The following is a 26,886-nucleotide window of genomic DNA, read 5'->3' on the forward strand; positions in this document are numbered from 1 at the left end:
CCACATGCACAGCTTCCCAGGTCATCCTTCTTCACAGAGTGGAAGGGCACTTAGTTTTCTTTTGTCGTTGCCTGTTGTTAAGCATGGACTAGACGAAAAATTTCACACGGCTTACGGGCCAAAGATTAGCATATGTAATAGCTACCTAAAACTGTTGTCGGCGCCCGAGTGCCCACCGCAGTAAAAAGAAACCGTGCCAATCACTCCGCGTTGTGTTACGCGAGGAACAAGGAAACATGAATGGGATGTTGCAGTGCAGTTCTTTTTTTTTTTTTTTGCTTTTTATATAAGAATAATTCCCGTAAATCTGAGTACAGAGCGCCGGATGGAGCCGATATGTTTTATTTGTTTGAAGCGGCAAGCAGGAAGTTTACATGTTTTTCTGTCTGCGTTTCGCAAGACCTACTTAAGGGAAACTATACGCGCAAAAATACACACGAAAGATACATGCTGCTTGAACATCAATAAAAATATTTGATATTCAAAGGGAACCGTACACTAACATAGTAGAATAAAAGCCGACACTGCGGCTGCAATGCACGCCCAGTCACCGAGCTGCATTAAAAAAAAAATTAAATAATATGAAGTACAGAAGAGAAAGAAAGGTATGTATTCCTAAGGCATAAATACATGTCATATCCAATTAAAAGAACCATTTTAGCGGCCTGATTGCAAACAGTAGCGCGCGAAGTAGTACGAACGACCTCGCCGAGCAGATTCGCCAGCAGTTTCCAACGGCGCGAAATTGATGTTGCCTAATTCAGTTCGATCGCAGCGCCGCCATGATATTTTTCGTCATCGCCCTCCTCACTGAAAAGCATGCGCCGCCCCAGCCGCTCGTTTCACCAACCTCACTCTAGTACACGTTAAACTCCCATGAATACCATTGTGAATACCACAGCGCAGCAGCGCCAGATTTCCCTCTAGGTAATATAGTGAGAAACTCTGTGCCAGAGGCTTCACCTTCCATAAATGCATCGACAGCTTTTACCGCGTGCTACCTGAGCTTCTTTTATTCTGCGTCCAACTACGATAGGTGATGGCCACGGAGTACGACGGTCAAAACAAGGTGTCTGGCTCTCACAATCGCTTCCGCCGCGTGGAACTAGCAAAAACACGGCCTTCGAGATTAGCATTTGTTATCCATAGGGCCTCATTGGTGGAGTGTGGATTTGCCCACTACGTTGCTTTGGGTCATGCTTTTGTAATAAGCAGGAAGGAAAATCTCCTCCGTGTTTTGGCACCTGTACTCTAACAGCATGACCTTTGAAATCTGCATTGGCTACTTCAAGGATGCTCAAGGGAACCACCACATATACGCTTCCCAGCGACGGCTTCGTGCAGATCTCAAAGGATATTACTGCGCACTACTTGCGCTCACATAGTCTGTGTGCAGCTGCGATAGGTGACGGCTACGGAGTATGACAGTCGAAATAAGGTGCCTGGCTCCCGTTAACGCTTCCGCCGCATACAACTAGCGAAAACATGGCATTCGAGACCTGCATTTGTTATCCAGAGGGCGTTTGGATTCGGACACTACTTTGGGCCATGCTTTTGGCACATGCAGGAATAAAAAAGCTACTCTATGTTTTGGCATGTATAGTTTAAAAACATCACCTTTGAGATCTGCATTGGCTACTTCAAGGATTCTTCAAGGGATGCACCACACATCCACACATATATTTCCCAGCGACAACTTCGTGCGGATCTCAAAGGCCTTGCTTTTTGAATGCATAAGCCAGAAACCCAAAAGATATCATGGACGCCATGTTGTAAGAATATCACGGATTAAAAGATGTGCTGAAGACAAGTCGGTGTTACCGTAACTCCATCTCAAAATTTCGACTGGCATTTCGCGAAGTGGCGAGTTGGTTCTTTATTCTACGGTTGTGTTCTCTGATCGCGCCGCTCATTTTCCCCGTCAAAGTGCTCAAAGCACAGAGGCTCTAAGCTACCACGGCCCCGGCCACAGTTTTGGCGCCACCAGCAAGCATGTGAAGGTACAGGAGTTTTGGCTGAGCTGGCTGAGCCATGAAGTGCGCTTAGCCGCAGAACACCGGGAGCGAAACTGATCGCACTCCGCAAGCGCGATTCCATAAGATGGCGAATTCGGATATTGGCGTTGGGAAAAGCATCGCCGTGCTTGCAATCGTGGTCGGTTGCTTCACAGTCCTCTGGCCCAAAGTGTTCTATCCAATGATGCAGGCAGCTTTCTCCATGTCGTTTTCGGCACAAGAAGGACAGGACGGTAAGCGATTCATTCTTCGCTTCAACGCAGCTGCCAATGCAGCGTTCAGCTGCCTCGTCTTTTCCATTGGCAGTAGCCACATTTTACACTGATTACAGCAGAAAGCATGTTCTACTTGTGCCTGAAGTGTTCAATGTAAGCTTTGTTTCAAGTAATTTATGCACAGTCAAGTCACCTTCCGACTGCCTCCCATAGTGGAAACTCGCATACTGCAAAAAGACCGTTATCATTCAACTTTTGCAAAGTAAACTCTTGAGTGTCACGAACTTGCGTTGACCTGGCCTTAGAGCCAGTTCAGTTCACATGTAGAGAAGCGTGGGTAACCAGTGTATTTGCATGCAGCCGCTCTTACAAATTGTGACACAAATACCATGGAGCTATAGCTATAGCTTGCTTGCTTGACATATTGCTCGAAGAACATGTTCGATGCGCGGGGTTCGTATTTTGCGACGATCAGGTGGGCGATACTATCGTCTTCGCGTGGCGTAGTGCTCAAACAGCCAATCAGCTCATCCGATATTGCTCAACCAGCCAATCAGAGCGCGTCTGACGGCCAAGGCGATACTATCGCGGAAAGTGATCGTCGCAGAATACGTCGCCAGGAGTGTGATAACCACAATCTTCAGGGCTCTTTCTAATTTCAGAGCCCCTTACTCTGAACACAGGGCGTTTTGGCAAAAATTGTAAGTGTTAGTGTAAAGTCACCTGCACCCAGCTGACAAAGGTTGCTTTGATTTTACACAAGCATCAAGTAAAGCAAGGATTGAAGCCAAGTTTTACTACGCATACCAAAAAATACAGCACGCCCTGCCGTAGTATATCTGGCACCTTACCTTGATATATCCCAATGAGTTGGTTGTCACTAGTCCAGCAAACCGTAATAACCATTTTCTGGCCAGAAGAACACACATGTCAGGCCTCAATCATTATATTATGACCTTGGTTACAGTATCGATTACTCGACTTGTGGACAATTTTTTCAGGTACCAAACTTTTCCAGTGCATACTTTGTTAATGTAGAAACTCGATGTCTGGACTCGATTTCTGGAGTGGAAATTTAAAGCACAACACCCTTAGAAGCCCACATATCTTTGTCTCGTTGATAGTGACAGCAATAAATATGGACAGGACCACGACAAATTAAAAGAGCTTGAAAGCCAGCTCACACTAGTGGTGAAACACGTGCCAGTGGCTGCAAGACATGCCGTAGTCAGCTCATCTGCACAGGCTACCATCTCTTCTGCCGCAGCAGTCATGTGACTGCTTCAATGCTCAAGTGTGTAGTTCAGGCATATGCACATTCTGAGGCAAAGATTGAGCCTTATGTGTTGTTATACTGGCATCTATACAGTGAAGTTTGTGGAGGTAGAGAGCTTTTTCGCTTACATGTCTGTTGAATTCAGCTTCTTTGAATGAAAGCTCAGTCGTGGGCAAATCTGTAGGAACGAAGTGGACCGACAGCCCTCGTGGCCCAAGAGGTGTTTCAAACTGCACTGCGGCATGCAGTCACGGTGTGGCCAGTTCCTAAATGTGAAGTAGTCCAAAGGGTACGTTTCGGAGTCTAAGCTGAGCCACTGTTACAAATGCATGTGAACATGGAATCAAAGCACATTGGAGTAGTTTCATAATTGTCCGCATTTGAATTTGAGCATCTCTTGACGATATCAGAATACTGTGTACTGTAGACTTTGGATAAGCATAACTTACTTATACGAAAATGTCTAATAAATGGAACAAGAGTACCGATTTTGGTTGGCCACCGACCGATAGGAACAATGTTAACGAAGTTCATTTAAACGAAACGCTTCTTTTTGTGAGCTCCGGTTAAAGAGAAGTGAAACCAAAAGTGCACCTACGTTATCAACCATCATACTTCATAAAAAACAGGAGCAGGTCGACATGTATGCGAGATGATGATGCCAACTATTCAAGAAAGGGCAATCAATCAGCCAGAGGCGCTGTCGTGGCATTAGCAGCTGCTGTACAGCGTTCACGTTGCCTAGTTTTCATGTTCCTTTGTGCATCGTGATGGCAAGTCAAAAAGCAAGAGCGCATGAACACATAGCTTGTGCCGAAGAAGCTGTGATATTCCAAACAGAGTGTACAATAACGTCTTTTGTTATCGGCAGGGAAGTTAAAACACTCCATGCTCTTGAAATAAAGTGATTTTATTGTGATTTTTGCATTGTTTGCATAAACGAAGCTTCTGATAAACAGAACTTTATTTTCTGCACCTTCAAGTTCCATTTAAGCAGAGTCTGCTGTACATTCCTTAAAACTATTGGGACAGTGCTAAACAATGGGACAAAAAAGACTGCACATGGGTGCAGACATTTTTTTTTTTTTTTTTTGTAAGATGTGCAGACAGTTAGAAATCAGTTCAGTGTGATACCAAGTAGCCAACCTAAAAACCAGAGGACACAGCCAAGCCACTTGATCAGACGATCTAACCATCCCGATAATTTTGCTCTTTATCACTTAAACGGAGTGATGGCACGCTTACATAAGATGGGCCCCCCTCCTACAAATCGCGTACACTTCAACAGTCTTGCGGATTCTTTGGTCTTTGTGTTACCTAAGGATTTGACACTTATCAAAAGCCGGAGTACAACTGCGCGAGGCTGCATTAACTGCTAGGTTGCGCCCACGTTGTGTGTCGAGAGACCAAGCAAGTTCCCTGAGGCACCATGTTGTCTGTCCTACATAGTTTCAGATGCAGAACAGGGGGATTTCGTACACAACAGCAACTGCACAGCCAACAGACTGCTGTGCGTGCTTCTTTCTACAAACTTCACATCTCGACTCGGTCCAGTTAACCTTGCTGCGCAACGTGCCTAGCTTAGCTTGTTCAGTGCAGAAAAAGCAATGTGAACTCTAACTCCACCAGCTATTTCTTGAGGCAATGGCTGACCCTATGTACATACGTACATACGAGATCACCACGGTGGCCCTCAACTGGCTTGCCTCGGTCCTGTCGCATCATATGCACAGCTCCATTAACAACTCATCAGCGATGACCACCAGAACCTCGCATGTGTTACCTGCTGAAAGTAAGCGCTGAAGTTGCGTCTCAAAGCTCCTTCCTACTTAGTGGTGGCATGAGCTGTTGAGGGTTCTCTTCAGTGCTCTGGTGGCAGAACCGTGCTTCGCAGTCTTACAGTGTGCTGATAAAAAAGGCAAGAGCCTTTTCTTGGAGCACAGGGCGTAGCTCCAGCACACATGATGCTCACCAAAGAACAGCTTGAAGTCCAGAAACTGTAGCTCGGCGTCAACTGCTAGCTCTTCTGTTGTCGAACTCACCTAGCACTGTGGCGACACCACAAGAAATTCACCTCGTTTCTTCCACAGTCTCGCCGGGTAACGCCCTGTAGACTGCGAGAAAGTCGTCTGCAATGTGGAATACTGTACCTTGATTACATGGCTGTCCAGTGTTTCACATAGCTTCCTGTCAAATTGAGCTACCACCAGGTCGCTCAGCCTTGGTGTGAGGCAAGACTTTATGTTGTTAGTCTGCAGTCATGTGTTGTCTTTCCTGGCCCGTCATTTAGTGCTGTTCCAATAATGTCAATGTACCAGCGAGCTCAATTTTCAACCCTTCTGCAGTGTATTCCTTGTCGACGTGTAATGTCACTTCAGTTCTTTGACATTTTGGGCCGTCATGCACCAAATGTTTGTGTTACGTGTTCAACCCTGGGGTATGTTTGTACTGGTGTTGCATATAGTAACAGCAGTGCTGTTAAGCAAGCCACGGGCAACACAGGTGGTGAAAGAGACAAAAAGAAAAAAAAAATATTTTCAATAATTGAGTGAACTCTAGCTGTGCAAAAATTTTTGTTGAGTGTGTGGTTGACTGCACGCCTGGAAGTACCCTGAAATCTTACTAACTTTTGAGAAACCCTCATCAGTTACGCTGCATGTGCTTTGGAATTAATTGTGTGCAGGCTTGATCCCAGGCCGAGGGGCCCAGCCACAAACGTACGAAGCCATGGGCCAGGCCCGACCTCACAACCCAGAGTATGCAAGAGGCCGTGTGAGTAGTTCATTTGCACATTCGCAGGCATCACTTGTGCCATTCATTACATAGGACGCTGCTGTTTTGCACTGCAGGCATTTGAAAATTCAGCATGTCTGTATAAACTTGTTACCGTTGCAGATTTACCGGGTTGCTGGAACTGTGGACAGCAGTAGCATAGCTGGTAACAACATTTTGTAAGATGCCCTGTCACAATGCGTTTGAAGAATTTTAACATTGCATTAGTGTTCTTATTGAATGCTAATCATATAACTGCATATTAATGATTGTGTCGCTACCAATGCTTTACGCCAGCAGTTAAGTAGAATATGACATGTCACTGCAGTATTACCTTTGTATGTTCTCTGGTTAAGCTGGCCATCATAAGAAGTGGCTGCCAGTGCTGTTAGTGATGTGCACCTCCCTGGTAACCCAGTGTTCCGCAAATGGTAATACATTTATAGGCAAGCCAGTGCTATTGTCCTGAGAACGTTTGCAAACTTGTTCAGGTTTCAGGTTCGTGGGTGTTCATAAACCTCGGTATTTTCCTGCTCAGGGCTGAGCACAGCAGAAGCAGCAGTGTAGGTTGTCAAATTGAAGAAGGAAGGCTACAGGAGCCGTCCTTGAGCAAAGCACTTCAGTGTGCTCAGAGAAACAGCTGTGCTTGGCACGCTCAGTGCCGATCCCAGAGTAGTCAGGAAAAGGTTTCTAAGCCTGTCGACTGCCTTCCACTGAGACACCAAATTTATGAACATTTGGTGAAACGCCCGGGCTAATAGCAAAAGGGATGTGCAGGCAAAGCAATTGCCAGCAAAGCACGCCGGCCTTACCTTGCCTGCAGCAACACCACGGCCATCAATTCCAATCCTGTCAGCTTTCTGGTCGCACCTGCATTGCACAATATGCAACAAAATACGATGAAACATACTACTTTATGCATTCTTCATGGAGGACTAGAATCTTGTGTCACAATCATACCTTGCCTCGCAACTCGTCCCAAGACTTGCCTTTCCTTAATGAAGTTAACTTATAAGGGCAGTACAGCTTTCACCTTTTGCTGCACCGTGACCACTGTGCATAATGCAGTTGTGCACTGTAGCAATGAGGGCAAAAAAGTTAAGCAACAGTGACAGCCATTTCCACTTATGGCATGCGCCTGCCAAATTTTGTGCAATCTCCAAAAATTTATTAAGGCAGCCAGGCATTCTGCGCTGATGTCTTGTCTTTTCTGTTGTTTATCTTGCCACTCTGAATTGACTAACATGCTTTTTCACCACGGATGGCATGCGTATGACAGTGTAATTCACAGCTTCCACGTTACAATGTAAATTGGATGAAACATACTACTTTATGCGTTCTTCATGGAGGACTAGAATCTTATGTCGCAATCATTGGAACAATATGCAACAAAATACGATGAAACATACTACTTTATGCATTCTTCATGGAGGACTAGAATCTTGTGTCGCAATCATTGCAACAATATGCGACGAAGTGCAATGAAACATACTACTTTATGCATTCTTCATGGAGGACTAGAATCTTGTGTCACAATCATTGGAACAATATGCACAACAGTGATCACCCTCAAAAGTGAAGTAATGTAGCCCTCTCTCTCCCTCTCTCTCTCTGCTCTGAACTTACTGCTTGATGTAACGAGAAAAACCATTGCATGTCTGTGGCAGCCATTTCCACATCCGTCGATGCGCCAGCCCCCTCGACAGGCCGCCAAGACGGGTGGCACCATGAACCTCGTCATGCCGTTGTACACGATTGGAGTGGTCGTCTTCTTTCTTTACACTGTGCTAAAGGTTAGTTGACATATGTGCATGTCTTTGTCTAGACTTTACAGCACTTTATTATAAAATCTTATGAAGGCTTGTGTGTGGTACTTGCGAAAATTTAAAGTGAACTGCTTTGAACTGACAACAGTCAGTGCTTGGAGGTCCCACTATGCCGGTACATCCTCGCCGGCTCCACCAGGGATCGTGTCGCAGCTTGGTTGTTCATATAATTCACCATGGCACAAGAACTGGTTCACAACATCCAAGCTTTAGCACGTTGTGAGCTAATAAACTTCGGCCAGGACTTCAGAAAAATTTGTATCATCCTGAAATTCGTATTAGGTGAAAGCATATCATTGAGATTCTACTGTGTATATATATATATATATATATATATATATATATATATATATATATATATATATATATATATGTGTGCAGAAACTGGTCTAAATACGCACCTAGAACTGGTGTTGGAGATATAGAACTATATAGAACTATACACATATATACAGAACTTCACCAGAAGATGGAGGTTTAAAGTGATGAACAGGTGGTAGAACAATAAACATGTCGCTGGAGCCGCTGTTTCAACCAGAAGGCTTCACTGATCAACTTACCTCAGCCATGACAAAGACCAAGTTACCTTGTCAAAACGTTGACTCTAGCAGCACTCCTGTTCATCATGTACAGTGCAGAGTGTTGGAGAGCATTGTAACATCCAGCAACACCATAGAACCATAATTGGAGTGGGTTGTGCAACCCCACACAGCCATCACCTGTCAACAACTGCACATCTGTCCAATCACTGGACTTGCTGCGGACAGCCACAAGGTTTAATAAGCCAGAAAGAGGCGAAAACAGATTAGAAGCACTTTGAGGTTTCTGTATCAGCTCGCTCTGATATCATATATTTTTAGACACTGAATGCTCAGGTCCACTGTAGTTAAACATTTAACAGCTGCAGAGAACTAGATTACATTCTAAACAAACCAGTTAACTCTTTCTCTACGCTAGAAATGTGCTCATTTTCGGTGGTTTTATATTTTAGTATTTAATTTCAAGACGTATTATCCTATGTATACAGTGATAGATTAAATTTTGTCCTAATCATCGGTAGTATTTTCAATGGAAGTAAAGCAGAAATAATGGCTCAGAGAGTGAGAATTCTTCGTGAAACTTTAAAAAAGCACCTCAAGAAGCAGGAACAAAACTAATAATTTGCTTTTTTTAATATAAGTACCGAGAGTAAAAACAACCTGGAGTACACAAAAAATGCGACTTGCTGCTAGTTCACAACTTCAGTGAGTTAGACCACGCGAAAATAATAATATGCAGGTCCGATTTGGTGGCATCAATATTAGCCATGGTGATGCCCATGCTATACGAGAGAGCCATAGCTTTTTCAAGCTATGGTTGACAGCATCAAGCTTGACACCATCAAGCTATGGTGTCAAGCTATGTCAACGGTCAAGCGCCTATGGTGTTGCAGCAAGCACCCTTATTTTTTTGCTGCTTTCCTTAATCTCTCGAACCAATGGTTGTCAGGTTGGGGAGCATGCACAAGCCTCCTCATACCTGATTATTGTGTTTGGTCAGCTCTTCTGTGTAGATACTGGTCTATCCATGCACCTAGAACTGGCGCTGGTGCCATAGCATTCCTTGTACAGTTCTTGTACAGTAGTACTGCAATGTAGTGTTTACAGTCACTGTTCCAAAAGTAGGAGCTCAGGCTGTTAATAAAGCTTCTGCCGAAGGTCAGTTTGCAATCAACTGCATGCTCTTGTGTGAGAGACAGACAAAGAACTTTATTGATGGTCCTGAAGAACCGCGTTGGGGTAACTCCCTTTTCAGGGAGTCCCCGTAGCCGTCACGGGCCACACCCACATTGGGGCCGGAAGATCGTGGACCTCCGCCCTGTTGCAGGCCCTCTGGACAGTCCGTAGTTGCTCCGAGAGGTCGCCGCTCTTAAGGGCTGCCTTCCAGTCCGTTAGAGTGGTAAGCGATGAGCTGCGTAACGCAGGGCATTGCCAGAGCATATGGGATAAAGAGCAGTACGCCTCCCCACAGTCAGGACCGTGGGGTTCTACATTAGGTGCGAAGTGACTGAATCGGCCCCTGGAGGGGAATGACCCCGTTTGGATTGTGGTCTAGTGAGTTTAGGATGTAGTAGTGGAAAGGCCCGCCGAGCAAGTTGATAATGTACCAAGATTTCATGGAAGGTGAGAAGGGAATCCCTGTACAGCCCTAAGTCGCCGCCCGTGGGTCCACCAGAACCTCCACGATGTGTGTGTTCTTCCAGATGACGGGAAGGATTGCTCGTAATAAGTTATACATATACTGTCAAAACGCTGATGCATAAAAGCAATCCACACTGGGAAAAAAATAAAGTTGCACTTGATATTAGTCGAACACAATCATCCAAACACACACTCCTGAGCGTGTACCAATGTTTGAGACATGGTTAAAACAGTGCAGACGTCGCTTGTCTTCACTGCTGCTGTCATTTAAAAATTGTGTTGCCAAGTCTACCAAAGTGTTCTTTTTTTTTTTCGATTGGGGATGTGCCAGGAGCAGTGGAGGCTAGTTTCGACGATACCTCCTGTCGAAGTTTGAATTTTCCACACTCCCCATTTTGCTGAACATTGTAAAAGCTGACCAAAAGTTAGAGTGCTGTCGTCATTTCATGCGGTGCATGGCATTGTTCATGGAAAAATTCCAACGGTAATGTTTTACAACCCGTCGAAAAATTGTCAATGATTTCTTTGGACTTGGTAAGCATAGAGGTAATCTAGCAACCTTCATTAAATTTTGCTGTGCCAAAACAGCCCAAATATGTACGACGAAATACTTTGAAATTCATGGTGCTGCACTGACTGCCAGTGTCGAGGTTCTGGCAGGACATTCCAAGAAAAGAAGGTTTCCCTTCATTTTCTTCACTAATCACCAAATTTTCTTCTGCAGATTGAATGAAAATAGTGGTTTAATTCATCCATTACCAGTCTAAACTGATTTAATGCTCTCTTCAGTGCACACTTCAGTGCACACAACCTTAATATGTGCTACAAAAGACAGTGGTGTTCCAGTGAGAAATTTTCCAAGTACGTGCCATTGACAGTTCAGTACAAACTTAACTTAAACAACAAGGCATTTTCTAGCATATTCTGAGTACGGATATCTGAAAGGTGGTGTTAAGAAATGTAACTTAGCACATTTTAGGTAATTAGCAAAACTATAACTGAAAGTTTTCTTGCTGCTAATGTCTACCTAACCACGTAGCCTACCTGCAAAAACGGCATAGGCCTAGATGTGACATAAAATCTTTTTTTTTTTTTAACTTTTCTACATATGAAGAACTGGTATATTTCTCGTTTGTAATAACGATTCGCAATTGGCAGTCAGCGCTGGTTCTTGTCCTCTCTTCGGTTTATGTACCTGCCCCGAGTTAGCGCTGTTTCATTGTGAATCCTTTTCAATTCCTTTCGGGGATGCAGTTGGTATGTAAGAAGCCCCCTGCTCCAGCAGCATCAGACAGTGTGAACCAAGAGCCATGGTCACGTCCCGACCCGCGAGGCACCTCGGGCTTCAGCTCACCAGGCCGCAGGGTCCACCCGGGCGACTCTTCACGACAGACTCCCCTGGGTGAGTGGTCCCACCCGGCTGTCCACTGCTGGCCCACCCATCACTAGCTGAAGCTGTTCAAGGTACGCAAATGGAGCGATGGCTCTAAAATGCCGACTTACTGTAAGGCAGGCAAGCAAAACATGGACACAATTAGAAGGAACAAAAAGGGGCTGCACCAACATTGACTATCAACTGAAAGGTCACCCAGTAACGGAAAAAAAACGAAGGCTACAAAGCGCAGATAAGTTTTGTAGTCTTACTTCTTCCTGTCAATGGGAGAACTTTCAGTTGACGGTCGGTGTTTGTGCTGTTCCTTGGCAATTACCCCTCAGGTCTGCTAAAGAGTGCACAGATTTGCCTCATAGCATCTTGTCCCCTGCACTGCTCAGAAACAACTATGAAAGGCAGGTAATTTGGAACAGTATACCATGTGTGCTGGTGAAGTTGAACTTACTGAATGATGAGCTCCTATTCATTTTATTAGTTTGCATTTTAAACACTATTATTTTCCTATTTATTTTCACGGAAATATTCTCAGATGGCTCCATTTGTGTTCGAACACTGCCGCTAGTCAGTATACAGCTAACATTGACCAATAACGTTAGTGAAAGGTGGGGGCTGTTGGAAGGACAGCGGCATCCGGCATACATTTCTCATGTGTGCGTATGCCTCATTTCTTGCCCTCAGTTCTCCGCTCACAGCACACACACTCTGGTCTCAATGGAGTGTGGTAGAAGCATGGAAAAGCAGCACCACTATGCCATTGTTGATGACGCAGCAGTGCACGCTTGGCCGCCATGACACTACCGTGCACCGCTCCCCCCCCCTTTCAGGTGAAGTGGAAGAGCTGAAGCGGCGCCTGGCACAGACAGAGGCGCTGTTGCAGCAGTTGCTCATTCGCCAGTCGGGCGGGGCTCAGCCAGCGAGCACCAACATGAGCCATTCCATCAACCTGCTTGTCCGCGAGCTCTCCAAGGGAAGTCAGCAGACGCCTCTGCATGAGCGGGTGAGTGAGGACATCAGTAATTTGCTTTGTTATATCCATGGTCATTATACGGAGCTTTGGCTAGTTACATCTTGTTTATACCCTGCTAACTAGCGTGTCGTCAAAGTGCCCATCAAGGTTGGCAAAGCTTATTTACGCTTGTGTCAGACAGCCCGCATGCAGATTTAACATGCTTCCTTAGTTTTCTTTCTGCTGCACAATTGTGCCCGCAATCTGTGGCTGGATGGCCAAGGCTGGTGTGGCCAGCCTTCGCTAATCCTGCGGTGTTTGCATGCATGTGGCGCACATTTGCCACGTTCATGACCCACCACCTGATCATTGCTTGCTGTGCAGCGCGTCGTGAAGGCGACCACTGCCACATTTATTAAATAGTGCAGATACAAAGATGTGCAGAGCAGCAGTAGCTGCGGCCAGCGCAAGTGATGATGGAACACCCATTCGCGGCAGCGGTTCGCGTGGCAGTCTTCTTTGTCAGCAGCGTAGCTAATGCCAATGACGCTACAGTGCTAAAAGGACATATCGTAGCCTTCTATACAATGGACGACCTGGAATAGGGCTTGTTAATTTTCTCTCTCTCTCTCTCTCTCTCTCTCTCTCTCTCTCTCTCTCTCTCTCTCTCTCTCTCTCTCTCTCTCTCTCTCTCTCTCTCTCTCTCCATGCACTCGCACAGCACGAGGGCTTGCGGCATCGTCGGCCAGCACATCAGACATCAGAGGACGAGCCTGCCTGCCGTTGCGGTGCACCACTGAGCAGAGAGTCCTGCCAGGGTGGCTCACAACCAGACTCCTGCTCGGACGGAACGGCAGACAGCGGGGACGAAGCGTTGCTGCCACCGAACAGCGAGGCTGTTGCCCACTAAGCATCCCATGGGGCAGGAGAAACGCTGCTCACGGCCCAATTTGAGGCAAGGCAAAATTTACTGTCTCGGCACCCGACGTCAACGAGACAGGATGGAGCGGCTATCACCTTTCTGCGCACTCAGTCCTGCAGAACCTGAGTAGTTCGCTTCAGTTCTGCTAGACAGCAGAGGCTCCATCTGCACTGGCCTGGCTGCCACTCGAGAATGCAGCAAAGGACAACAAAAGTGCACTAGTTTTGGCATACTGAACAAACAGCGCGGACAACAGGACTACGGGAAGACAACAACATAAGCGCTGACTATCAACTAGTAGTTTATTTGAGCAACAGAAGTGTATGCAAGACAAAAGGTGGGAAGCAAGGAAGATATCCTGCAAGAGGAAGAGTCTTTATGTCTTCGCTGTTTGTTCAGTGTGTCGATGTTCAACCAACTAGCCTAAACTAACACTTTTATGCTAATTTGGGCTGGTTTGTACACATTATAGCTAAATGTAGCAACAGTGTATGAGATAAAACAAACAAAATCGACAGATGTTTGTTTGTTAGTCTGTTCATCCCGTTTTTCCTGTCCCATGCACTGTTACTCCACTTAGCTATAGCAAAGGTCAAGCCCATGTGTAGCTATCTTTGGAAACGAGACGAAGCCAGCTTGGAAGGCCTCATATGCAGTGGCTGTTCCCTAGCAAAGAACCAGTTTGATGCGGTCATCACTGCAGTTGAGCTCGATATGATGAACATGGATTTAATGAATTCAATCAATCTATCAGTCATTCCTTATTACCTAAGTATAGATCATTATTTTATTGCACATTTATTTGTGCGTAATGAAGTACATCTAAAATTTGGTTGGTCATCCTTTATTTTAACAAGTGTTCTAATACTATAATTAACCCATGAATGCGGGATGCAAGCCATATTGCTTATAGCGAAGCAAATTTGTGTTTGCACAAGGATCAAAATATTATGCAGGACAGTAGCAAGAAAAGCCAAAGCACCCACAGAAGTAACTTATCTGCACTGTGTTGCACGGGTGTTGCAATTCTATTGCAAGGCCTTGACTGCAGATTTGCTATTGCTGTTGGTTTTCATTCATTCTCTCATGAAGAATACCAGACATAATGAACAAAATTTTTCACGAAATGCAACTTTGTTATATTGAAGTTTAACTCTACCGCCTCTCCTCTAGCACCTCCACCATCATCATCAATATTTTATTAACATCACCATCACTACCATTACCATCTACATTTTCATTATTATTGGGACAACCTGTGTCAACAAGATGTTTAAGTAGGACGAACATGATGCAGATGAATAAGCGCCATCGTGGAAGGCTTGCAATATGGTTATTGATTGCTGTGTTGATTGATGTATACAACTTTCCTTTGGTAAGTGGAGCATCAGTTTAACTTACAATTGTGAAATATAATGCAAGACATCACTCAGAGAAGCTAAGTGTTGATTTGGATTCCAAGCATTTTATTTTGTGTTTTTAGTCCAGGTCTAGGAATTTCTACTACATGTGCATTGTTCTTGTGCAACCAGGTAGCTTGTTCACGCGAAGCTTACTGAAGCGCATGCAAATGTTAAAAGTTTGGAACAAGCTATACTTCTCTCATCGGTTCCTGGTCGGTGAGAACAGCAGGCATTTAAATACTTAAATTGTTTCTCTGGTGCAAAAGAGACTACGCCCCATAACTGCTCTTTCATTCAGACAAATATGTCATTACACATGCCCAACATGGCATACAGTTTGACCAGCTCAACCGCATTGGTGAGTAAGTCTCAGTGTCAAACACCGCGTTGCATAAATTTATTGTGCATTCTCTTCCACACCTCACCATGCTTTGTTGTTTCGTTTTCAGACAAAGATTCATACAGCATGCTCTATGGGCAAGCACTTATTTGATTCATGATTCTTATTTACGTGTTTGTGGTTTATACATTGCTATTTATTGTAGTTAGTCTGTACACTTCCAAAGAAAAGAGGTTTGCATGAAGTTCCACCATCCTGAGTACCAAAGCGCCTGTTGTTGTAAGGGAAAGCCACACTTGCTGCTTGCAAGAGCCGCACCCAGCATACTAGCCATAGATGCTCGTTTGATCTGGTTTAAGAAGAACACAGCGCACTTGATTATAAATGAAATAGACTTGAGCATATATATTTGCAGGGTCCTTTGCTGTGTGTTGTATAGTGGCACCATCTGTCAAAACACGCGGTGATCAGCAAAACTGCCAGCGAAACAAAAGGAACTAGTGAAAAGCACTCATCTGGCTTTCTTCCTTCCAATACAAGAAAAAAGAGAATCAAATAAGATAGGAAACTGTGTGAGTTGGTGTTTATACAGTAGAACCTCGTTGATACGATCCTGTTACATATGATTTTCCGACACCAACATTCGCAATGAAGAACACAAAAAAATGACCCGATTGAGTTATGCTTCATCTTTACTGGTTCGTGCATTTCTGGAAAACACGGCCTTTCAGCACCAACGTTCAATACGGTGGAAAACTGTGATGGTATGATACGTTTCCTGGCCACTAGATCCTGTGTAAACAAAAACGCTCTAGGCGTGCTTGATCGAGAACAGTAGCCACCTGCCGCATCAGCTTCCCCACAATGCTCACTTGCTAGTCTGTATCACGTGAAAATTCCGGTGAGCACCCAGTTTCTTATTCCTGTACCGGCAAATCTCCTCCCAGATTGTTGCACGCCACACTCACAGCTGTCGCTGCCAACCAATGAATACATTGTGACAAGCATCTTCACCTATCTGTTTAAGTGTTTCACAGCACGTGGTGCCGTCGAAGACTTAATGAATGCATTTAATAGGCAATAACCCAAACGCAAGTGGCAAGGGAATACATCTGCTTAGGACAGGTAGTGACTGCGGATCCGGATCATGAGACTGAAATAATCAGAATAAGAATGGGCTGGCTTGCGTTTGGCAGGCATTCTCAAATCATGAACAGCAGGTTGCCATTATCCCTCAAGAGAAAAGTGTATAATACCTGTGTCTTACCAGTACTCACGTACGGGGCAGAAACCTGGAGACTTACGAAAAGGGTTCTACTCAAATTGAGGACGACACAACGAGCTATAGAAAGAAGAAGGATGGTTGTAACGTTAAGGGATAAGAAAAGAGCAGATTGGGTGAGGGGACAGACGCGAGTTAATGATGTCTTAGTTGAAATCAAGAAAAAGAAATGGGCATGAGCAGTACATGTACTGAGGAGGGAAGATAATCGATGGTCATTAAGGGTTACGGACTGGATTCCAAGGGAAGGGAAGCGTAATAGGGGGCGGCAGAAAGTTAGGTGGGCAGATGAGATTAAGAAGTTTGCAGGGACGACATGGCCACAATTAGTACATGACCAGGGTAGTTGGAGAAGTATGGGAGAGGCCTTTGCCCTGCAGTGGGTGTAACCAGGCTGATGATGATGATGATGAACCCAAACGCGGCACAGTTCCCTGCTACAGACACCATGATGTGAGTATCACATTTCACTCCCGCAGCAACCGTCATCGCCTAGCAGCTCAATTTAACCCCAACAACACAGAGCCATCCTAGGGATATATGATGGATGTCCCATATGGGATATTGTGGAAATCCCAGGGATGTCTGAGAGTATTCCCGAACACTACCCAAGTAAGGCAAAAAACAACCTACCGGGGATGTCTCAAAGTCACTGCATTTAAGAAACCTAGAAAGAAACATTCGTTCAGAAAAAATACTTTAATTCTGGTAAAAGCAGTAACCATAAGTATTAAATAGACAACTGCTGTGAACATCAAAATCAGCATGCTTTATTTTTAAGTGTTGCCTGCGCTCCCTCAACGTGTGGGATAGATACATAGTTAACAAACTATTCAGATAAGTGTTCCACAATGATTCTTGCATTACAACTGTATGAATGGACCATGAATGAACTGGCAAGCTTTTTGTGTTGCACTTAAAGGAAAGAAGAATGAGTATTATAAAAATTATTGTCAATACCTTTAAATAATGGTATCGCAGAATGGATTTCTTCATGCTGAGTGGACCTCTGTTGATCTCTCTGCTGCCACCGTCTCAGAAACATGTCGAAACCCTGACATGCCTGCTTTTTTTATGTCTTTCAAAGTGGTCCTGAAGTATGTGTCATGGGTCAGGCTGCCTGCACACACATAAAGAATGTTTTTTTTTTTTTTTTCTTAAAGTAAGCAGGGTATCTTTGGGTTGAAAAGCAAGAACTTTCACAACCATTACTCCCTCTCGCTTGCTCAAATTTGCTGAATAATGATGCCCTGGGTAGTCATATATTATTTACATATAAGTCAGTTTTTAAAAATACATACAAGTAAATATAGACACAACAGTAACTGCACCCAGTTGTCTAACAGTAACAAGTGCTATGCTGGCCTCGCAGATCGCACTTGGCGGGATCAAAGCATCCACTGTCGAGCTAGATAATGGGTCGAACACTGTTGAACATTTAACACAAACTTTAATTAGACTGAGAAGGTCAAAAAAGCAAGTTAAAGAACACACAACACGTTCAGTTTTACAGCCCATAGAAAAGTGGTCCTGTCTCTATGGCCGAAGGGGCGAGTCTGGCAGTCCCACACTTTTTCGAACCATGGTTTCAATCCCCATTGTCGTCCCCCAGGTCCGGGAAACATCACCCAACACCTCAAAGCGTCGTTCGTCACTGGGTCACTTCAAGGAACCAAACAGAGGGAGCGGTTCCCTTCTCTCGCGCACAGCTCGGAGACCACAGGGTGGTCAGCGAAACAGAAAGCAATAAAAGAAAGGGAGGCTCGCTTCTTTCTTGAAAGAAAAGTCTGACTGCATGTCCGCGATGTGCAAAGAATACTGCCTGTCTGGTGTCTTCCGTTCTTGGAAACCACCAGTATATCATGGTAACGGCAAACGTACAACTTCTGTCGTTGATTGGAAGAATGTTTTTACGACCTCGTCTTTGGCTGTTTTCAGTTCGACCTTGCACACCCTTCCATCCGCACTGGCCAGGCTTCGTGTAATCACTCCGACAGGCCAGTCGTTGCGGGTTGCTTTTTTATCCCCAAGTAGAACCATGTCACCTTCTTTGAAGTCGGGCTTTGCTGCTTGCCATTTTCACCGTTGCTGGAAAGTAGTGACATACTTTGTGCGCCAGCACTTCCAGAACTCATCAGCCATGTTTTGCACTAGACACCAATGCTGTTTGTAGAGGTTGCTTGTGTCTAATTGCCCATTTGTTATAGATGTGTTTCCATGTTTTTGTGTTAAAAGTGTCACCGGAGTTAGGATGGTGAGATCTTCGGGGTCAGACAAAGTGGGAGTTATCGGCCTGTCATTAATGATGGCCAAAACTTCTGCCAAAAAGGTTGCAAGAATGTCATGCGTGAGCCATTGATGACGTGGCTGCATGAGCATTGAGTCAAGAATGCGGCGTGCAATGTCGGTCATCCACTCCAATGCACCGCCGATATGGGACAGATGCAGGGAATTGAACATCCATCTGCAGCCGTTTCCCATGAGGAACTTGCCTATTTGTGAGCGATTAATGCCCTCTGCACTAATTCCAAGTTCTCTGCATGCTTTGATAAAATTGGTCCCACAGTCAGAGCGTATTAGCTTGATGGGTCATTGCACTGATAGGAACCTTCGGAAGGCACTAATGAAACTCAACGTATCCATTGATTCGATCAGCTCAATGTGCACTGGGCGAATGCTTAAGCAAGTGCCCAGTGCTTGCTGTTTGCAGCGCCACCTCTCATTCGGCAAGAGGCAATCATCCAGGAACTGAAAACGTTAATTCCAACATTCATGAAAAGGAAGATCTATGCGGATTCAGTCTGCCAGAAGGTCAGCCATCTTCTGGTCGTGAAAGTGGCCTCGCAGCTTCTTGCATGAAATGCATGCCTCCAGCACAGATGACACGCACCTTTTACCTCCGGCGAATCAATACCCAGCAGCTCGTATGGCTCCTTCTGTGATTTGTCGGCCATGATGTTGCATGCATCCATGGTGGTGGTACACGAGAAGCCTCGCGACATGGTGCCAACCCGGCATTAAGAAAGGGTGTTTCTCATCATCCGGAAGATCACCTCTGTCCAAGCGGCCGCCGACATGTATCAAGCCGTTGGCGTCTAGGAATCGGTCAAGGCTTCGAAGCGAGCTTATCTTATGAACTTATACAATATATCTCATCAAAAAATGCGTCCTTCTGTAGCACACGAATGACAACGAGCCTGGCTTTGGAGAACACCTCAGCACGAGCTACCTCTTCTTGTGATGCATTCTTTGCACAGTGGACAGCCTGGATCAGACTTGCCACCACACGAGTGAGAGATTTCCACTTTGAGAACCTGTAAATGCCATTCGGCTTCGAGTCGCTGTCATTTGTTCACCTCCGTTGCCAGAGTGCAGACTTCAGGTTGTATTTCTCTGTCTTCGTTAGTATTTAGGAGGGCGAAGCCCGAAGACCGTGCTTCCTCCTCTCGTCATGAAATAAAGTCAGGTCCACACAACCATTTCGTGCTCTTAAGCTGTCCCGCTGGAATCATCCTAGTGGCGTGGTATGCTGTATTTTCTTCTGTGTGAACATATTTCCATTGTTCAGGTTGTGTGCTGCTACGTATCCGCCGCCGCAACCTGTTGGCCACATACATGAAGAACCTTCTTGTTTCATTGTGTATGTAACCCAAGACCACTTTGCCATCCATGTAGAATGTGACCGAGTTCAGCTGGAAGTCCAACTTTCGTAGTAGGGAATAGCCATTTCTACAGCAAGCACTGCTCCACGCAACTCAAGCCTTGGGATGGTGTGTTCTGGTTGTGGAGCAAGCTTGGCCTTTCCCATGAAAAATCCAACATGTCTGTTTCCCTGCTTGTCAGTCACACGTAGGTGTGCCTCCAGTGCGACGGCCCTTGTGGACGTGTCTGAAAATACACGAATGTCCCTACTTTCGGCTTCAAGCGTTGAGACTGGCGCATATGTTCTTCACACATGAAGATGATGCAGTGCCTGGAGAGAGCCCTTCCGTTTGTCCGAGCTCTGCTTCGCCTGATACGCTCTGCACGAAGAAGCTATGAGCGATTGTCCCAACCACTTGAGTACTGCCGGAGCAAGTGCGGAGCATGTACTACGTAGGAGTCTCCTCCACTTTGAAACCATTGAGAAGTTCTGGCCTAACCAACGAACAATTACTCTAAATCGTCAGCAATCGTGTAGGCTCTGAGTGTCTCCTGAGGCTGAATCTCATGGGTCACCTCTATGAAGCAGATTTTGGCTCACGACTTGGTGTTGTTGCCAGCGTTTTCAGTATGCCTAGTTGTGACCCTTCTTTCTTAATTATGTGTGGTACTGTCCCGAGACCCAGCCCTTGACGACACTGAGGTTGGCGATTCCGGGAAGCACTGTGGCGCGGTCGCCGCTGTCAGATATGAGGCACATCACAACTGCCTGACATTATCATGTGGTTCTTAAATGAGCAGCATCGTAGGCATCCCTTGCTTCTCTAGGAAAGATAGCCGCTCTTCCAAGGCTCTTTCATGGAAGGCACAATACCTTTCCAAAGGGTGAGGTTTGTTGTGATGTGTGCACCACCTCTCAAAGACCTTCGATTCTGGTTGCTGCTCGTTGGAAGTGGCATCTTGATTAATCTTGGCAGAAGCCGGATCCACTTCTGTTTTTCTTGCTGACACAGATGATCTTTGCCGCGTGGTCTTGGTAACATTGCCTTCCTTCCTTTGGTTGAATTCAGACGGAGCATCTTGTAGGTGCAAGATGAAACTCGGGTCGTTCCTCATGTTGGCCTTATCTCTAACAATTTTGCAGAAGAACGAAAAGGGTGGAAATGCCGTATTGTGGTCTTTCTCATATTTCAACCACACGGATGTCCAATTTTCTTGAAGTCCAGTGGGCAACTTCGAGACAATTTCGTTTACCCCTCTTGTGGTACCCAAATAGCTAAGACCAGCAAGATACAGGTCATATTTTGCAGTCTCGAGTTCTAGCAGGAGGTCTCCAAGCTCTTGCAGTCTGGTTTTGGGAAGATATTTCGGGAAGATATTTTCGGGAAGTCTTCCAGGCGCTTTAGTAACTCAATTGCCTCAGGGCGCCCAAAGACGTCGTCTAGCTGTTTCCACAAAGCCATCGACATGCACTTATTTCAACCTCCAAGCCTGATGTGACGGTTCAGGGCCAAGCCATTTGATGAGAAGGTCGAGCTCTTCCTGGGCAGAAAGACCTAGATCTCTTATGACACTTTTGTACAATGACTGTCAAGCACGAAAGTTTTCAAGTCGACCATCAAACTTGGTAAGACCACTTGAAACAAGTTTTTGCGTCACGAGAATTTAAGGACAGCAGCTAGCTCTGAGCTTGAAGTGCTGTGTGCAGCAGCTTACACAGGTAGCTGCGGGTCAACTCGTAAGTCCATCGGACGACTCGTAGCTCCGGCATGTTTTGAACTTGGATTGTCAAAGGCAGCATGTTAGTCAAGCGGCCGTTTATCAGCTCGCCGACACATCGAATTATTTACAATTATTACACATCGACAATCGAACGTTCACTCCTGGCGACGTGTGAGCATTGTTTATGTCGCCGCTAGAGTCGGTAACAGCCACCTCAGTAAAAACAAGTGCAGCGTTGCATAGGGCTTCCTGTTCATTGATATAGCTCCTAGTCCACGGTGTTCGGTCCACAGAAGGGAGCGTGCGCATTCCCTCCCCGCCATCCTGCTCCACAGCTGCCTCGAACGCAATCGCCTGTGCATCTGCAGCTGCCACTTCTTTTTCATGCTGTGAAATATCCAACTCAATCTCAATTTTTGCCTTCTAAATGCGCATCGTGGCCTCTCTGCGACCAAACTCTGCTCTGACCCGGATGGCTTCTGCTTGCGCGCGTGCCTGTACGGCGGCTAGGATGATTGTTGACGAGCCTGATTGTCGAGAGCTTGGAGAAACACTTCAGTGGGCCAATAGAGAGTGCTGCGACGTTGCCCCTTGCAAGTGGTTGCATTCTCATTCTGTAGCCTTGTCACTTACAGTCACATCATGATCTGCGTCGATTGCTTTCTGAAGCTGTCATTCCTGCCGTATTTCAGATCTGTTCATTTTGTTGAGGAAGGTAGTGTATCTGGCGGCGATGTGCTCATAGCACTCACAGCTTGCACGAAGCTTCGTTGTGGCGCTGTTAATGTCATCCTCTTTTGCACATGACACTTCGGTAATAGCGGTCTCCACATTCTTCGAGGCAGTGTTTACTCTCTGGCAGTGTTGTTCGCGGCTCGTTTCATGGAAAATGTTGTTGGTCTTTGTGATCGAATGTTTGCCGTGGAAGCTTCATGCTCTGCTGTCATAACTTGAGAGGTTTCAGGCGTCAGCTTGTCCTGATCCATTTTGGCGTGCGTGTTTCACGACTTATCTCACTCAAAGTGGACGTACGTAGTGAAGCCTGCTGAGCTGCGCCATGAAATATGAAACAGGCCCACCTTGTTGTTGGCCTGTGTGCTATCAGCTGCTCAACTCCTGGGCGATGCCGCGTCCTTGCAGTAGGCGGATGCCATGGTCAAACTAGAGGTCTTGCCAGGCGACGTGTTCCACTGCGGTGGATGTTGAATTGGCGGCTGATGACAGTAAACTTCACTTTTTTGCCAGCTGGCCTTGCAAATTGCCTTTCATGGGATCTCAGTGTCCGCTATCCAGCTAGATAATGGGTCGAACACAGTTGAACATTTAAAACAAGCTTTAATCACACTGAGAAGTTCAAAAAATGAGGTTAAAAACACAAAAAACGTTCAGTTGTTCAGCCCATGAAAAACTGGTCCTGTCTCTAGGGTTGGTGGGGTGAGTCTGGCCGTCCTGCATTTTTCAAACTGCATTTTCCATCCCCGTTGTCATCCCGCAGGCCCGGGAAACATCACCTGACACCTCAGAGCGTCGTCACTGGGTCACTTCCAGGATGCAAATGGAGGGACCAGTTCCCTTCTAATGCACAAAGCTCAGAGTTTGCGGGGGGTCAGCGAAACAAAGGCTCGCTTCCCTCTTGAAAGAAAAATCCAGCCGTGCATTCATGATGCACACAGAACAGGTGCTCTGCGGGTTATCCTCAGGTTATTCAGGAACATTATGCACAATGAAACATTAAAAATCAACAATGAGAAATAAAAAGAATGCAAGGCAAAACCTTCCGTAATGAAAGATAACATACTACACGTCAGCTTGCGGATATTTAGGTCACTGGACTTCTCGCCTTTCACTCTGAACCAGCAACATTCCAAGAAAGCAGGCTCTTGAGGATGCAAGATGTTTGTTGCTGTGCACTTTCACCTCCTTTGGCCATGTTCTTTTTCTAGGAGAAAAAGTGCAATGAAAATTTGAAAGAACGAGTTAGCTCAGAACCCAACATAACATAACATCCGATGGTTTCAGTGTAGCGAACATGGGAAGCCTTCAGGGTAAAGGAGTGGTGTATATACACACTAGTTACGCACTAACAGGCATGTAAGCAGGCATATAACATTGTACTTCAACAATCACTGCTACACTAAATAGTAACTGCCGGCTTGTCAACACGTAGCCTTCACTTAAAAACAGAGCATCCCTGAAGCTATGAAATGTGAACTTAGGCAACAGTAAATCAAGATTACTGTTGCAACCTTTTCTTCACTTTTGGCTTCAAGCTCTTCATCATATCTCAACAAGTCCTCCACAGATGAAAATGGCTAGTCAAGAATGTCTGCTGAGTGCAAAGGCACATCGTCGACTTTCTTTATTAGCTCACTAAAGCACTGCATGTCCGTCTGTTGAGTAAGCTTGGTGACATTAAGTGCAAACAAAATTTTTTCCATGAAGGCTAAAACAAAAAGAGCATTTGTGAGCCTAGTAGGTGGCATGCTAACGAAGTGTAGAGCCACATGCTTTAAGAAGCTCCCATTCTTAAGTTGTCACTCCCCCTGCCATCACTAGTAAAACATTAAAAATGGAGGTACCCCCGTATTCACAACAATGAAACGGTTAATGGCCGCCTGTGTGATGTTCATGCATCCTGTCTGGCTGATGCCAGTATTAAGAGCCTGAAATTTTAGCTGACTTATGCTCACTGTTCAGGTGCATTCATAAAATGTTAGCTTGCAGTTTTTTCTGAATAAACTACCGGTTAAATCTACAGCACAGAAAGGCAGGTGTGCAAAATGTGATAATGGGAACACAGGGACAACCTTCCTTTTCTTGTGTCAGTGTTTTGCATACCAGTGCTACTGTACAACAAATTTATACCCACTTGCAAAGTTTTGATTTTCCGTGCACCTCACCAACAGGATCATAAACACACTCCACTAAAATGAATTACATTTCTTCCAATCAATGACTGAAGTCCGTTAACTGTATTTTTATTTCCCAGAGGCTCCATAAGCTTACTGTAGGTGGAGGTCAATACACAGATTTATAGAAACACAGTGTGCAAATTTCGTACCGAGAAATTGTGGGTCTGGCTGTGACATGTTTGGCTGAGGTGGCGCTGTTGGTGCAGGGCAAAACTGTGCACCTGGAAAACGCAGGAAATATAGGAGCAACTGTACGATGTACATTTTCGCACTTAATACGTTTTTCTTTCCATGTCTTTTTTTTCTCCCCGAGAACGTATGAACGAGGTTTCTACTGTACGTGTTTGTGAGAGGCACAAAAAACATGGGACAGATGGGAAGAAAAGGCGCGCTCTCTCTACTGATAGTTTAATAAAGGCAACACGCCCTTTATGTAGAGTAATAGAGCTTGATAGGCACAAGATTTCAAACAAAAATCAAATTATTGGAGCTACCTTGGAAATCTTCAAGCTAGTGGATCTACATTCTTCTTTCTTAAATTGACAGTGTCATTCTGGTTATCCTGCTTTGTTTACACACACTGAAATCACGTGACTGCCGCATTGTATAAGGGAAATGTGCTGCATGTTGCCTTCATTAAACTTACAGCTACACAATTCTGTATGTTCTCTTCGTCCAGCTTGTGTTCTTTGCGCCATTCACAAATATGGAAATTTTGCAAGGACTTCTCTGTGCATTGGCCTACGTCAATTGTTTATTGTTTATCGCATCAATTGTTGATCTGTGTGCTAGTGATGGCTTCTCCCCATGTGCTTCTTTTTTTTTTTTTTTTTACACTGTGACTGCACTTCGTGAATGAAGGCATATGCAGTGTGTGGAAAACAGACGTGCAAGACTGCTTCCTTTGCGAGTGTACAGACAGGCTCTGTTATCTGATGTACACTGTTAGTGCCAGACCAAGCTGGCAGCAGTGATTGCTTCTAGTCAGTGGTTCTATCTAGTCTCGAGTATAGCGTTTTCTGTGAAACTGAGTAGAGGCAACTCTGGCGTGGGCGATCTTGCAGCTAACGCAGGAACTATGGGTAGTAGCACACAGCTTTGTCAAACCTTCGTGCTTGTGGCTTCAGATGTGCTTGTGGCCGTATTTATTACATTTTTCCTTTCTGACTTTTCAAGCAGTCATGTTTTCCTAATTGCATTAAGGAAGCAGGTATATCTGCATACATATATAATCATTGCAAATTGTTGCATTTTTGTTAAAGAGTGATCAAATTGCAAAGTCTCAGAGCCATCTGAAGCCAGATAAGAATGAACTTTAGGCAGATCCATGTAGTATTGCGCCATCATTCTCAGGTTGGCTGAACCAGCATGCCTGCAGCTTCCATAGAAACTGTAATGCCAGAGTTCATCCTAGAAATTTTTGTAGGAGAGACTATGGTCTCCAGCACTTCAGCCTTTGGCTGGGGCTGCGACATTTCCAGCTTTGGTTGCAAATCACAAATGAGCGCCTACTCTTTGAACTGGTGCTAAAGCCCAGCAGTAATTCACATTACATCAATCAAAGGGAACGTAACTGTGACACTGCTTAACCTTTCTTGACAGCCTGTACATGGGACAGTAAGGCAGCAGTTCTTGCAATCAAGCCAAATAGCATACGTGCACTTGCTCAAGTTGTCACCCGCAAGCCTGAAGTTTTGCTAGTCTCGTGATACTGTAAAGAAAGCGCACGTTTCTTTCTATTTTGTAAATCCCGAAACAGGCTACGTCCATTAAAAGCCAGTCTTCGTGGCAGTGTCACTTTTTCGTGATAAATCACAAGTGCGACATGCAGGTTAGGTATTTGTCCTTTGTTGTGGTTGAGGTGATGAACTTTTTTTCTAGGGCATTCGGCCTTGTATTGTCTTCAGTGTGGCTCATGTTTGTGTTTCCTTCGTGAGGAAGTTTCTCAAGCCCAACGTGCTTCTCGAAACTGCCTTGCTAGTCAAAATATATATTCACTTTCATATTGTGAAAAAAAAAAAAAGGCCAAATCAGAATAGT

At 45.1% G+C, this 26,886-nt stretch overlaps 1 protein-coding gene and 1 long non-coding RNA gene across 3 annotated transcripts; one reads left to right on the forward strand and one right to left on the reverse strand.

Annotated features, from left to right (window-relative positions):
* Positions 1-1,771: 1,771 nt before the first annotated feature.
* On the forward strand, positions 1,772-17,537 carry RIC-3 (RIC3 acetylcholine receptor chaperone). Its single transcript, XM_075673098.1, has 6 exons — positions 1,772-2,248; positions 6,190-6,278; positions 7,946-8,071; positions 11,539-11,686; positions 12,502-12,674; positions 13,345-17,537. Exons 1-6 carry the CDS (start codon positions 2,101-2,103, stop codon positions 13,531-13,533), a joined length of 873 nt encoding a protein of 290 aa, XP_075529213.1. The 5' UTR covers positions 1,772-2,100; the 3' UTR covers positions 13,534-17,537.
* Positions 9,835-25,071, reverse strand: LOC142560770 (uncharacterized). Of its 2 annotated transcripts, none has more exons than XR_012823428.1 (4): positions 24,996-25,071; positions 23,733-23,873; positions 17,531-17,690; positions 9,835-10,054 (listed from the first exon to the last, which is right to left on the reverse strand). It is a non-coding gene; the product is annotated as an uncharacterized LOC142560770 (long non-coding RNA). The 2 variants fall into 2 exon arrangements; XR_012823427.1 differs by lacking the exon at positions 9,835-10,054 and adding an exon at positions 12,576-12,662.
* Positions 25,072-26,886: the final 1,815 nt, after the last annotated feature.

This window comes from Dermacentor variabilis, chromosome 10 (genome assembly GCF_050947875.1).
Source record: "Dermacentor variabilis isolate Ectoservices chromosome 10, ASM5094787v1, whole genome shotgun sequence".
NCBI lineage: Eukaryota > Metazoa > Arthropoda > Arachnida > Ixodida > Ixodidae > Dermacentor > Dermacentor variabilis.

Coding starts and splice junctions, on each gene's coding strand:
- RIC-3 (XM_075673098.1), top strand. CDS start 2,101: ATGGCGAATTCGGATATTGGCGTTGGGAAAAGCATCGCCGTGCTTGCA. Junction 8,072..11,538: donor TTCTTTACACTGTGCTAAAG/GTTAGTTGACAT, acceptor TCGGGGATGCAG/TTGGTATGTAAGAAGCCCCC. Junction 11,687..12,501: donor TTCACGACAGACTCCCCTGG/GTGAGTGGTCCC, acceptor CCCCCCTTTCAG/GTGAAGTGGAAGAGCTGAAG.